Source organism: Macrobrachium nipponense, chromosome 12 (genome assembly GCF_015104395.2).
Source record: "Macrobrachium nipponense isolate FS-2020 chromosome 12, ASM1510439v2, whole genome shotgun sequence".
In the NCBI taxonomy this organism is placed as follows: Eukaryota; Metazoa; Arthropoda; class Malacostraca; order Decapoda; family Palaemonidae; genus Macrobrachium; species Macrobrachium nipponense.
Window position 1 is genome coordinate 16,109,641 of NC_087205.1, and position 15,129 is coordinate 16,124,769.

General features: G+C 41.8%; 1 protein-coding gene across 1 annotated transcript in view; it reads right to left on the reverse strand.

Annotated features, from left to right (window-relative positions):
• The window catches only part of LOC135224362 (uncharacterized), a 102,656-nt gene that overhangs the window by 63,308 nt on the left and 24,219 nt on the right, over positions 1-15,129 (reverse strand). The window contains 2 exon segments of the mRNA XM_064263303.1: positions 399-512; positions 5,284-5,470. Of these exon segments, the coding sequence (XP_064119373.1) occupies positions 399-512; positions 5,284-5,470 (301 nt within the window).

Sequence of the window (15,129 nt, forward strand, 5' to 3'; positions counted from 1 at the left end):
AGTCGGTGTTACTCATTATAAGAATTATGCAAATTTGATTATGCAGAATACAGTATTAAATACGAAGATACACAGTAAAAATTAGTGGGGATGTAAGATACCCTGTGACAGTAAAAAATTAGTGGGGATGTAAGATACCCTGTGACAGTAAAAAATTAGTGGGGATGTAAGATACCCTGTGACAAAGTGTCATCTTTGTCAGGTACATTGATAAAATTTTATTACGGAAAAACACCGGGACAACGGCTGTGAATCTCATAGTAATTAATATATAAAAAGATATTTGGTTGAAAAAATGTGAGTATGTACATGGTCTATACTTTTGGTTGAGTATGAGTGAATTCAATTCAGAATCAGAATCAAATTTCTTGACCATTCAAAGATAACAGTGCACTTACCTCTCTAAACTGTTTTTTTATATATCCCTTTAACATCTCCGTAAATTTTGCTTTCTTCTTGGTGGCCATTCAGGCAAGGTCTAATTGTGAAATGAACCTTGCATCTTCCTCAGTCTATGGAAAAATTAGAAAGGGCATGAGAAAATTTATTAGACTGAAATGATATAAAGTAGTACCTCGAGATACGAAATTAATCCGTTCCGAGGCGCCTTTCGTATCATGAGGTTTTCGTATCTTGGACCACATTTTACATGTAGAATGGCTAATCCGTTCCAAGCCCTCCAAAAACACCCCAGTAAATTTCATAATAAAGCTAAATTGACCTATAAACAATGAAATACTACAACAATTTGGACCATTCAATACCTAAATTAAAAAAAAAAAATGCAAAATATAACCTGTAAATAAAGTGTATATTAGTGTACATGGTAACAAGAAATATACTGTACGTAAAATGTGGAAGCTTACCTTTCGAGTGAGGCTACGTACATACGTAACTATCCAAGGAAGATTGCTTCTGCCTACTTTTCACAATGTTCCTGTGTGAGCCTTTTCGGGGGGTGTCTTCTACAAATAATTGCACTTTATGAAAAGCGGCTTTAATTTCTGCCGTTTTTTTTCTTTTGTACATATGTATGTACAGTAACCTCCCCGTTAACACGAGGGTTACGTTCCTGGAGATGTCGTGTTAGCCGAATTCGTGTTAACAGGGAAGTATTCCTCCATAAGAAATAATGGAAATAAGGGGGTTAACGTTCCAGGGCAATGGGAAACTTAATCTATTTTGGGATTTTGCCAGAAAAAAAACCACTTTATTTATATATTTTTATATACAGGTAGTCGTCTACTTACGAACTATGCAACTTATGACAGACCGACTTTACGACAGCTACGACAATATAATAATATACAATAATATTTAATTTTATATTTGGCTAAAATACATCGAGCGCGCGTACGATAGTTTTTCCCGCTACCGTCAGCGCGCTCATCTCCGAGAAATTTATGAAGAGAAGAAAAAACGGACCATTCAAACAAAACTAAGCATGTTTAAGTTTAAACCAACATCTCAGTCTACCCCTGTCCCCACTACCAGTAGTACTACCACGGAATCGGATGACCCGGACGATCCCCAGCCATCCACCAGCAGACAATTAATTTCTTTTTTTTTTCTTTTTCAAAATTTCAAATGTTTCGTAATTTTTTATTTTTTCTGTATGTTCATGTTTTTTCTGTACTGTAAATCAATTCTATCTATGCATTACTGTAGTTTGCCTGAAATTTATAAAGAAAAAATAATTTACATACTGTTAAATAAAACTTTGTGTATTACTACGTACGTACATAGACGTGTTGGAAACAGTACAAACGGTCGCTAGACAGCAGACGATGTTTTGTTTTATATTTTCAGAAGTAAAATTTTGTTCGAAAATGGTAAGATTCGTATTTTAGTAATTCATTTTGTATTTCTGTTTTGCAAATAAATCAAATATAATAACAAATTATGCATTTAATTCAAACCTATAAATAAATAAAAGTATGTATATAATACGTGTAGCCGATTGTCAATGCAAATGGCGGATAAGAAAATGTAAACAGACCAGACAGATGGTCTGAATGCCTGCAATAAAAATGTTAAATACAGTAATAAAAGTAAGTATTAATCAAGGAGTTCGAGCATGATAAGATTTCATATGCTAAACGTAATAATAGGTACTATACATGCACATTTTTGGGATGATATAAAATGTATATGTAGGCTAGTAAGTTGTCAATGAAAATGCAAACGAACAAATACGTACATGTACAGCGCATGTGTTTGAAGTATGGTTAAAAAGGATAAAAAGACAGCACAAACATGATTCAATTTACTCAATATGCTGAAAGACAATTTACGACAGCTCTGCCAGAACCTAATGCCGTCGTAAGTAGACGACTACCTGTAGTAAAGTACGCACTAATTATGTTAACCAATGCTAGAATATATTGGCTCTTCTCATGGGCGAGGGCTGGCTTCACACTGAGCCAGCAGGAAAGAGAGAGAGAGCGCGGGAAAGGTGGGGTGAGTCAGACTCTCGCCACACCTCCCGCGCTCTTGCTCTCAGCGGAAAATTCAAATCGTGTAACATCGAATATTACGTGTTAGCAGAATTTTTCTGTATGATTTTGAACTCGTGTAAGATCGAAATCGTGTTAACAGAACTCGTGTTAACGGGGAGGTTACTGTACGTACACTTTAAAAAATATAAGTACACAATTCCTGTGTGAGCCTTTTCGGGGGGTCTTCTACAAATGATTGCACTTTATGAAAAGGGGCTTTAATTTCTGCCGGTTTTTTTTTCTTTTTTTGATTTTTAACTTTTTTTTTTACTTTACGTAGGTTTTTTTTTTTTTTTTTTAAACAGAATTTTAACTTTCAGTTCTTTCTTTGCACCTCATGACTCTGTTGGCCCTGGTGTCCATCAAAACCCTGTTCAACCAAATGCTTTCTCTGCAACTGATTGGAGTACTGAATGTTCGGCTGCTGACCCTCAACATAAACTGAAGTGCCTTGATTATACGTACTGGTATGCATGTTGTAAATGATTGGTCTACATCCTCTGTTCAGCAGGGAGTGGATATTCTACCAACCTTGCAAAGTTTCCAGTTATCCCATGGGAGAGACCTTGATCACTTATCCCATGTGAGAGATCTTGGTCACTTTTTTTTTTAAATAACGTACACATTGACGATCCCGAAAGCGAATACCGCGTGCGTACTATAACAATGCTGGTACCGAGTGGCCAAAGCACGCCACCACGTATACATAGTAGATGCATGATGGGAGGGACGCTGGCCAATAGGAGAGAAGGATTTCATGGCCGCGACTAGCATCATGAACCAATGGGAGAGCAGGAGGATGGTGGCGAGACTACTAGTACTAAGATGGCGGCGCGCGGCGCGATTTTCAAAATTGTTATCCGGGCGAATCTCGGACTTTCAGAAACCTTTCGTATCTTGAAAACTTTTCGTATGTAGAGCTGTTACATTTTTCGTATTGGCTTTCGTAACTTGGATTTTTCGTAAGTTGAGCCTTTCGTATCTCGAGGTACTACTGTATGCTATATTCCAAGGAGTAAGTATATACAGAATTATGATTGAAAAATGTCTAAAAATGTTGTATTCTTTGTTGAAAAACTAAGATATTCATTTAACACTGCAGCAAAACATTGAATAAATGTACATAAGAGATACACGCACAAATTAGCAATCAAACAAGTATATAGCCTACTTCTAGGTGATATCCTGGGAACTCACCACTTTAATTTCATACTATAATGTGATGATCAACTTGAAAGCATTATATCTAACCCCCTTCCCTTTCAGTTTTTTTAAATATATAAAAATAAGCAGGTTTTTACATTTATTTTTATAGTTCTGTAACAGGAAATATGAAGGGCATAATTTTTAGTGATTAAAACTTAAGGCAATCTCATGCATGTTCACATACCCCCAGCTAACTCTGGAGTCATAGATTACGCTATTTTCACTGTTTTTCTGAATCATGTAGTAATGTAAAGAATTACTTTGGATGTTAGAAAGGCAAAAAGGAAATAAAATCTAGATTATTGTAGAATTCAAAATTTAGTATTTTTTCCAGCATTTGAAAATTATGAACTTCAAGCGAATGTCACAAGAGCAGCATCTGACGTTGGAAGTTCGTCAAGTAAACAAGGCACACAAACATCTACTGACCAAAATTAATACTAAATTTTTCCTAGGGGGACTGGAAATATAGAAATTGCGAATTCATCAAAAAACGAGTTAAATTGGGAAGATAGAAATAAGAGGAATATTTAAGAGGCAGACATGATAGTTGATCACAAGAATGCTTGGGATAATCAGGGAAGGGGATAATCCTTTACACAGTAGACCACAGATGCCTCTAAAGTACTGTATACAACTGTGCTGTTGATAATTATGTCTCTGACTGGAAATGCCACGATCATCTTGATACGTATATCAAAACGAAAAAATGTCCTCCTAATTCTACAAAAATCACTTACTGAAATTAACAAACACGTATAGCGAAAGGTGAAAGAGTACAATTATGTTAGTAAGAGTAGTGGGAGAGCCATGATACTGAATGTAATGAGCTAGAAAAAAGTGAGAGAATGTTTTTGGGAGTTTGCATCTGAGCCTTAAAGGGTTTGGAGAAAATGTGAAAGATTTCCATGACTTCAAAATATTTACTTTCATTTAAAATTTCAATTTCGGTAGTGCTGAAAAGTTGTGTGCTGTACCAGCTAGGCGATTTAAATTTCAAGGTAGGTGACAAAGAATGAGATGGCACTGTGAACCGATAGGGAGTTCCTGGAGTACAAGAGAATGGAGTCTTGACTGATAAAAACATAAGGTTCCAAAGAAAATGACAGTTAAAAAGGAGAGAGTGGTAACAAAACTTTTTAGTTTATGTATTAATCAAGAGCTAAAGCAATAACATGAAAATTTATGTGTAAGGATGTAACAACCGCCTACAGTTAATCACCTAGATTGGGGGTCACCCACAGAATAATTTCACCGACATAGCTCATGACCCTTTCACCCGTTTTTGAGATATTACACTAACACTCAAAAGCAAAGGTGAAAGTCTTGGAAACAATTTACCACAAATAAAGAAGGACCAACATACTGGAGAAAAATAGCAACAATATAGTACTATGTAAATTTTGGTATCCACAATGCTGTGAGAGTGATATAAAGCAACATTAATCCCCTCAATAAATAGAATAAAGAAAAAAAACAATGAAGAAATGAAAGTTTAAGGTCAACCAAAAGTGCAGTGACATTGCAAAAAAAAAATATATATATTTTCATTCACTCAAATACCTGGTACAGAACTCACCATCTTGTCAAAATTAATAAAAATTTCCGAGAGTTTGTCCAAGCTTGAGGCCAAGTTCCTGTGAGACTCTGATAGATGTCGACTGGCATTTATTACTGCTTCCTGCTGGTTTTTAAAGGCTGCTTCAGCTTCCTTTACACTTTCACTTGCAGAATATACATCCTCTCTCAGCTCCATTTTGTGTGTACTAGTAAAAAAATTGAAGTAAAATTAAAATAAGGTTTTACATCAATAAAATCACAATCTTTAAAAGTAAATTGTTCTACTCCTAACTATACAAACCTGAGGTCCTTTACAAAGCTGGAACACGGCCATTAAAACTCTTGAACAAGGTGGCTAAGCAGTAACTACCATACAGTAAGTGGGCAGACCTGCCTGCCTGGATGTAAACATTCCATTCCGCCTTTCAGCCCAGGTTTAAGATTGCAGAGTGAGTGATATGAGGTAGGCATTAGTAATAAAGGACCTCAGGTTTGTACAATAACGAAAAATACAATTTAATTTTAAAAATTGCAATTTGTTCCTACATAATATACAAATCCTTGGTCCTTTACAATAGGAAGACTCACTTATTGGAGGGTGGAATCTGAGCGAGTCTCAAACTGACTGGAGTTCAGCACACCTGGGCTGCTACTCTTGATCAAAAGAGCAAGGAGTACCCCACCTCTAACAATTTGATCGGAGTATATAAGAACTGCAGGATCAAGAGTCGGACTTCTGGACCTTTTCGAATGAGTGGACTCATAACTTATACAAAAGAAGGCTGGGAAGACTATCAAGAGTCGGAGGCACTAAGGCAAAGATCTAGGAAGGGCTTGTCTTCTTCCCCTTGCTTAGAGGAAGGAGTGGGATTGCTTCTATGATTCTAACAAGAAAAATAGAAAGGAAGCTCGATGTGTAGACTTACCGCATCAGACACAAGTCCAGCAAGTTTAGGTTCGAGTCCTATTCTTTACCAGAAGTAGAAGGACGAGGAAGGAGGTGGAGGAGAGGCCAGTCACTCTCGAATCCTTCTCACCTCTAGAACCGCTCACCTTAGGTGAGATGCAACTTGTCCTCTTGAAGGAGTCGGGTAAGAAACCACTTGTAGAGCAGCCACCACAGGTCCAAAGAAGAAAGGTTCCAAGGATTTGTGGGCAATGACCCAAAGGTAGAAAGACATAAATGTGGTCCTGATGAGACCACATCTATCTTCCCGTCCAACATATTCTTTGGAATGCAAGTTAAGACTACGCCACTGGTACCCTGCACTCTTGGAGAAAGCGCACAAGTGGCGTTGTCACCAGCTGCAGAGAACCTCCTCCTATCTTCTTGCAAAACCAAGAGGAAGATGTGCCCTTAGACACTTCTCCCTTGGCGAGTCAGTACTGGAGAAAAGTTATCAACATCCACGTCCAGGATGTCGAGTCTTCTGAAGGTAAAGCCAAGCCAAAGGGAATCATGAATGACCTGAACATGTCAACAGATGCTGAATGATTTGGAGTTCATCACTACATCTGAGACGGAGTCAAGATATTGATACCCACCTTCTGCAGGGTGATACTGAAGAAGATCCAAGAAAATCGTCTATCTTCTTTGCCAATGCCCGAGAGATATGAGATGCGGTCTTGAAAAACAAAACTCTGTCCGATGATTCTCGCAAGGGCATGTGCGCCCTAAACGAGAGTCAAATGCTATCTGGAGACCAGAGGTCCCTGTGATGGCAAAACAGAGAAAAGTTCCTCGTCAGTAATTGAATTTCGACTCAGGAGAAACAATACTACTCATGTGAAATATTAGGGCAAAAGTGGACCTATGTCTTTAACAACTGAACCAGAGAGACGTAACTCATGATTCTGACCAGAGAAAAAAATCTCATCAGTGACACTGTTACAGAGGACTTAAAGAGTTATCCAGCTATTTCCGTTGCTGCTCGGCAAGATAGCCTAGGCTTGCAAGGAGAGCTGGATAGTCTTTCAGCTGTGAAAACATGGGGATTGTACTGCCTGAGGAATCACTCTTGCATCACTGGCGCTGGGTTGGGTCAAGAAGGAATTCCTCTCACTGCCTTGGAAGTAGAGTTGGCAGGTCAGGCAACAGATAAAGTCTTCCATCATTTATTTTCAGTTCCTAGTGTACGATGTTAGTTGAACACCTTACAAATTAGAAAAATGTCAAGAGAAGACAAAAACTGTTGAGTTTGTCTGAAAAAATAAAAAATCATTCTGAGTTATCGCAGTGGCCCACGGGTCAGGTGTGATGGAGCAGAAGACCTACAGATTTCTGTTGTACCGGACAGTAAACAGAATGATGAGGAATCTACTGAGACATAGCTCTGTCTGATGATTCTCGCAAGGGCGCGTGCAAAGCACGTGACAAGAACCCTAAACAAGAGTCAAATGTTGTCTCTGTAATGGCCAGACGGAGAGGTTCATTAGTAGTTAACCCTCAACCGAGTAGAATCAATACTAAGACGGACAATCTCTCCATGAGACAGCAGTACCCTGCCCCTCACTCAACTCCAGAGGCTGAGTTGCTTGCTAGTAATACATCTCATCTTGAAATGTGTTTGACTGATAGAGCTACCATGTGCACAACAGTTACCCTCGAGCACTTGCATGTTAACTGCAACAGGAGGGCAATGAAACCCTCTTGTTTGGTGATAAATACAACTAATGTGTTGTTGTTGCTTAACAACACCATTGGGTGCCTCAAAATCAAATCCCGAAACTCTTGGGCAGCCCGAAAGGCTGCCTTTGAATTTTAGGATACTGATGAAGAGATACTTATCGTCTCAGCCACACACCTCAAGACAATGGCCCTAAAGGTATGCATCTACTACTCGGTCGGTGCATCTGATAACAGGCACATGTCATGAGAAGAATACACAAGTATATTCGATGGCTCCTGTTGATTGAGCACCAGCCTAATTCCTTCCTCATCATTCGAGAGAGGAAAAGGATTAAGGACTAGAAGCAGACCTCTGTCATTCTCTAATAAAGAAAGCGAAGGTGAAGCTGTCCCAAAGGGAGGCTTCTATGGCGACAACAGGATACCAAAGACGACTAGCTCTTAGCTGAATTGGCTGTTCCTGAAACAAAAACACAGAAGAGGTGGAAGTTCTATGGAAGACAGCCAAGACCCGGAAGAAAACAGGTACTTCCAGACGTCTGAAAACGTCTGTACAAATGTTCTTCTATGTCCTTCCTTCTTCCCCATTAGAAAATTTGAAAGAAAAATGTATCTGCATTCTCTCAAAAGAGAAAGGCGGGCGGCTCGCTACTTCACGATCGTCCTTCGCAGCCAGAGACTTTTAGGCCTTGGCCGGAGGACGCCTTGGCACATTCCTAGACTGCTGCGGTATCCACTTCCTAAGAGAGAAGCAGAAACAAATAAAGGTTCATTCCTAAGGGCTGAGATGACTTCGGGACTTACAAGACTGAAGAGTCGAATAAGGACAATGTCCCTTTTCTTAGCACCAGAATTGCCCACAGGTTGCTGACTGCGCTGCCGAATCGAGGTACGTATGAAGCTCCCAATTTCCTCTCCTTGAAGGGAGATTCGACAGGACCCAGTGAAACTTTCCTCACTCTTCAGAATTCTTTCTGTCCACCTTGCACCTCTCAGAACAACCAAGGGGGTTAAGTAACAGGTAAGGAGTAAGTGCATTCCTACCTGTCCTGTTAAAAAAACAGCAAGAGGGGTAGATCAAGGGTGATCGTCAATTTGCGATGACTGCATCACGGGGAAGGAGGGTGCTTATACCATGGCAAAGCACCAACTTAAGGAGAGCAAAAGTTCTCCCAGCCAGGGCCAAGTATACTAGATTCAGCTGAACCGAGTACGCCGAGCAGGTCACGTAACACAAGTACTATGAGCAATACTCATCTCCTAAGAACTATCACTTTCCTCCAATACACACTAGTCTCCTTCAAGGCCGAAGCCCCTCTAGGAGAAAGTTCAGAGAAGGATTGCTTCTTCTATCCTACACTTAAGTGTCTCGGCACTTCTCCCACTGTGTTCCTTCACTGGACTGGAGAGCGAACTTCCCAGTACTGGTTGAGAAAGGCCCAAGATTCTGTAAAATCCCGAGCAGTCGATATAACACCCGCCAAGTGCTCATGATTCTAAAAACTCCAAGTACTCGGGGAGCCCTCAAAGTTCCAAGGAACTAGAGTGCTCGGCGAGAATCCCGAATCTCGTAAAAACAATAATCGAGAGCAATCTTCTATCGACTTCCAAGACTCCCAAATCTCACAAAAACAATCATCGGGAGTGGTCTTCCCTCACCTTCTGAGTGCTTGCAATTCCAAAGAATCAGAGTGTTCGGTGACTCATAAATTCTGATGAATTCAAGCACTAAGAAAAGACTCCTGAATATTGTAAGAACAATCATGGGGAGATCTCTTCTTACAAGAGCTTGAAGAGTTCAACAGAAACGTTCAGCCAGGCGACACACCTGGCGTGCGCTGGTGCACACTCGGCGTCCACTGGCGCGCGCTCGGCGTCCACTGGCGCACGCTCGGCGTCCACTGGTACGCGCTTGGGGTGCACCCGCACGTGCCTGGCGTCCATCCGAGCGTCCAAAGAAGCGTGCAGAAAAGCGTCACGCTCCTGACAGGCGTCAAAACAAGCGAGAGAAACTGCCTTCAGGGAAGAGCGAGATACATCTCGGAGAAAAATCCGACTGCACGAAGCAGTCTCAGGAGAAGGGTTGATCGTGTAAGAATACGAGGGGCGAGGGAACGCCTTCTTATTCTCACAGAACAAAGCTCGGACGTCAGTGCTCAAAAGCGTCCTGCTACTACGACTTCTTTTTCGTATTTCTCGGTGGAAAGACGTACATATGTTCAGGCGACGTTCGCCTTATTACTTCTCACTGAAACGCATGAGGGAGAGAGAGAGAGAGAGAGAGAGAGAGAGAGAGAGAGAGAGAGAGAGAGAGAGAGAGAGAGAGAGAAACGTGAAGCGTCCTCCTCTATAAAGCTTCTATTTAGAGGGCGCGAGTCCTTCCGAAAGCTCCAAACCCTGCGCGGGGAGGACGCTTCGGAGGACGAGAAGCAATCCTTCAGGATTCGTGCACGTGCACGCACTTTGGCAGTCTGGGGATTTTCATCAGAAACTGCCAAAGGCACGCCAGATCGGTGGGGGTTCCTCGTAACCCTCCTTCGGCTTTCGACATGCTCTCTCCCCGGGTCCTGGGAGTCAAGCAGAGGTCCCGGCCTAGAGGCGAAATAAGGCTTGATCTGACGCACCCTCCACTACACAAGGGGCACTATCACTGCACTAAGCCACTTCACTATTGCTCTCTAAAGCAAGCACTTTCGATTCTAAGTTACGAATCGAAAGAGTATTAGAGAAAGGGCAATAACCTCTACAGACACTGTTTTAGGGCCCGAAGGCAACATTACAGGGTTAGGAGCAACAATAACAGAAGTAGCACTCTACACAACAATGAAGGAGAGCGATCACCTCTCGCAAACATATTCATAACCCGTAGGCCATACTATAGGGTTAGGCAAAAAAAAGTCTACAGGAAGGTTAGCAGGTTCACTACCCTGACTTTTGTTTACTGATTAATTGCGTACATACGAATCATACATCTTCCTTACGGAATTAGACATGTTTACTGATTAATTGCGTACATACGAATCATACGTCTTCCTTACGGAATTAGACAAAGTCTCACACTCCTTAAATGACAAATCTCAACAAAGCAGCAAGACCCATACCCCTCGTGCATACCAAGTGCGGATCTACCGAAGCTTTCGGTAGCCACACCCTATCTTTGCAGACAACACCCTCTGAAACTAGCCTAACTAGATTCAGATATCTTATGCAAAAATGAATCAAATTCAAATCAATTTAAGATAGCGTATGCCTGGCCACAAATCCAAATAAATAAATTAAAAGACAATTAGGATACTTAGCGGCAATGAAGTTTCCAAAATCCTAAGACGGAGGTACTGAAAACAGGTGTTTCCAGCACCGGCGACAGAAAAATTATGAATAGAAATGGAATTTTTATTCTAAAATTAATATTAATAATACTTACCTGTATAATTTATCTAGCCCTAAATCCCCAAAAACCGCACCAAAATTTACCACATTGGCAACCCTGTTACCTCCTATTCTGTCCGCCAGTTGGCAACACTGTCGTTGACAGATACAAAAACCTTCCCTCAAATCAGTTGTGATAGGCAGATCGTGGGGTAGGATGGGTGGGACTAGATAAATTATACAGGTAAGTATTATTAATATTAATTTTAGAATAAAAATTCCATATTAATAAACATTACCTTAATATAATTTATCTAGCCCGATTAACCACATTGAAAAGGAGGAGGGAATCTGAATACAATTTCCCCTTCGGACAGAATAGGAGAAAACAAACAAAGAAATATGATATTGTTAGTATACAATAAAGTTTTGTACATACTTACCCGGCAGATATATACTTAGCTATAGTCTCTGACGTCCCGACAGAATTCAAACTCGCGGCACACGCGACAGGTAGGTCAGGTGACCAGGCCCACTTCCCACCGCTGGGTGGCGGGAATAGGAACCATTCCCGTTTTCTAACCAGAATTTTTCTCTTCCACCTGTCTCCTGAGGGGAGGCTGGGCGGGCCATTAATCGTATATATCTGCCGGGTAAGTATGTACAAAACTTTATTGTATACTAACAATATCATTTTTGTACATGCAACTTCCCCGGCAGATATATACTTAGCTGATTGACACCCTTGGTGAAGGGCAAGAGACAGTTACATACTAATTATTTATGAATATAAAAACAGGGAAACAACATACGTTGTAGGTATATTAACAAAAACAACTTGGTTCCTACCTGATATGGAAGAAGACTTCATTGATACTGTCTATGAGTCTGCTTGCCATCAGAGTTTCAGAGAGGATGAGACCTGTGACTGATAACCCTTTCGGATCATGCCAATGGGGGCTTACCCGCTTACATGGCAGAGCCTTTTCTTGGATCGTACCAATGGGGGCTGACCCACTTACATGGCAGAACCTTGACCTGTATCATACCAACGGGGGCTAACCCTCTTACATGATAGAGCTTTAGGTACTTAAGACACTACAAGGAGCATAACGACCAATCCCGATCACCTGACCACACTAACATGTTAGAACTACGATTTGAAAGGGGTCAACTCCTGCACCCTCTTTCAATCGACCAATAAAACGCACCAAACACCATTAAAAACCCTAACCTAATAAAACTAAAAAGGATGGTTCAGCTCCCTGTCCCAGCAACGAATCCGCAGATACGTACGCTCCTAGAGTAAAGCACTTGTCGTACGTCACTTGAATGTCTCTCAAGTAATGGGATGCAAAGACCGAATTGCATCTCCAAAAAGTTGACTCCACTAGAGTCTGTATCGACAAGTTCTTGTGGAATGCCAAAGAGGTAGCGACTGCTCTTACCTCGTGAGCTTTAACTCTAAGGAGGTCAGTTGTTCTTCTTTACACGCTAAATGGGCTTCCTTGATTACATCTCTGATGAAGAACGCCTGAGCATTTTTTGAGATCTGTCTTCCGGGATCTCTAACTGAGCACCATAAACTCTCCTTACTCCCCTTTAGTTCGTTCTTCCTTTCTAAGTAGAACTTTAGGCTTCTAACTGGGCAAAGAGCCCTTTCTCGCTCTGTACCTACTAGAGACGAAAGTCCTTTTACCTCGAAGGTTCGAGGCCAAGGTTTTCGAAGGGTTTTCATTCTTCGCCAAAAACATCGGTTTGAAGGAACAGAACGCCGAGTCGTTCCTGAAGCCAACATTATGTTCTAGGCTTGTAGTTCGCTTACTCTTTTTGCTGATGCTAGCGCGACCAAGAATAAAGACTTCCTTGTCAGATCTCTGAACGTAGCCTTACAGGGAGGTTCGAATTTTGGAGGTCATTAAGTACTTTAGGACCACATCTAAGTTCCAACTAGGTGCTCTAATACCTCTGTTCTTTGACGTCTCGAAGGATTTTATCAGATCATGTAAATCTTTGTCTTCCCCAATGTTTAAGGCCTCTATGCCTGAAGACTGAAGATAGCATACTTTTTATAGCCCTTAATTGTAGAGACTACTAGATTACATTTTTCCTTCAAGTAAAGGAGGAAATCAGCTATATCTGTCACAGAGGTACTGGAAGAGGATATCTTCCGAGTCCTACACCATCTGCGAAACACATCACTTCGACTGGTAGACTCGAATAGTAGATGGTCTTCTTGCTCTTGCATCGCTTTCGCAACTTCTCGAGAAAAACCTCTTGTTCTGACAAGTCCTTCGATAGTCTGAAGGCAGTTAGAGCGAGAGCGGGCAGGTTTTTTGTGATACCTGTCGAAGTGGGGTTGTCTGAGAAGATCGCTCCTGTTTGGGAGAGATCTCGGAAAGTCTACTATCCATCCCAGTACCCTCTCGTGTACCAGTTTTGCGCTGGCCAGAACGGGGCTATGAGGGTCAGTTTGGCTCCCTCTGCTGCTGCCAACTTCCTTACTACTTCCGATATGATTTTGAACGGAGGAAAAGCATACCCGTCATTCCGGACCAATCGAGGAGAAGGCGTCCACCGAAATCGCCCTTGGTCGGCGATCGGGAGCAGTAACTTTCCAGCCTGTTGTTCGAATGGGTGGCAAAAAGATCTATATTTGATCTCCCCCAGAGGTTCCATAGTCTGTTGCATACCTCCTGATGCAACGTCCATTCTGTAGGCAAGTACTGGTCTTCTCCTGCTCAGAAGGTCGGCTCTTACATTTTTGTCCCCTTGAATGAATCTCGTCGAGAGTGATTCTTCTCCTCTTCTGCCCAAAGCAGTAGTTCTCTTGCCTTTTTGTAAAGGGAGAACGAGTGTGTCCCTCCTTGCTTCTTGATGTAAGCTAGGGCGTTGTGTTGTCCGAATTGATCTGCAGGACTGAACCTGAGATCTGAGCCTCGAAGTGTATGAGAGACAGGTGAATCGCTGTTAATTCCTTCATATTGATGTGCCAGGATACCTGTTCTCCCCCTCCAGGTGCCTGACACTCTCTCGTCCCTGGGGGGGGGAGAGTGATCCTCCTCACCCCGCATCTGAGGCGTCGGAATACAACACTAGCCGAGGGTTTGGCGGAACATGAAGGGATACTCCTTCGTTGATCCTGCACGGATTCATCCACCAACGCAGGTCTCCTTTATTTCCTTCTTGTGATCTGGAAGGAATCGGACAGATTTTGGGATCTCTGATCCCAATGTTCTCTTAGATAGAACTGTAAAGGCCTTAGGTGAAGCCTTCTAGAGAAATGAACTGTTCCAACGAGGAAAGGGTCCCCAGAAGACTCATCCATTCCCTCGCGGAACATTGTCTTTCTCTAGGAAGGTTTGCTACTTTTTCCAAAGCAGCGGTTCTGTCTTTCCTGTGATGGAAACACATGAAAACCCCGAGAATCCATCCGAATCCCCAGATAAACAATGTTCTGCTGGGAATCATCTGGGATTTCTCAAGGTTTACCAACAGTCCCAAGGACTGTGTTAACTCCAGTGTCAGCTTTAAGTCCTCCAGACATCTGACTCGCGACTGCGCTCGTATCAGCCAGTCGTCTAGATACAAGGATATTCGAATCCCTTCCGTTCGAGATGAAGCCAGTGAGCCACATTTTTCATTAGTCCCGTGAATACTTGAGGGGCTGTTGATAGTCCGAAGCATAGGGCCGAAATTGAAATACTCTTCCTTGAGCCATAAATCTGAGGTATTTCCTGGAAGACGGGTGTATTGGCACGTGGAAATAAGCATCCTGCAGGTCCAGGATACCATCCAGTCCCCTGGACGCAGGGCTGCTAACACCGAGGCTGTCGTCTCCATTGTGAACTTCCTCTTTGCTACGAA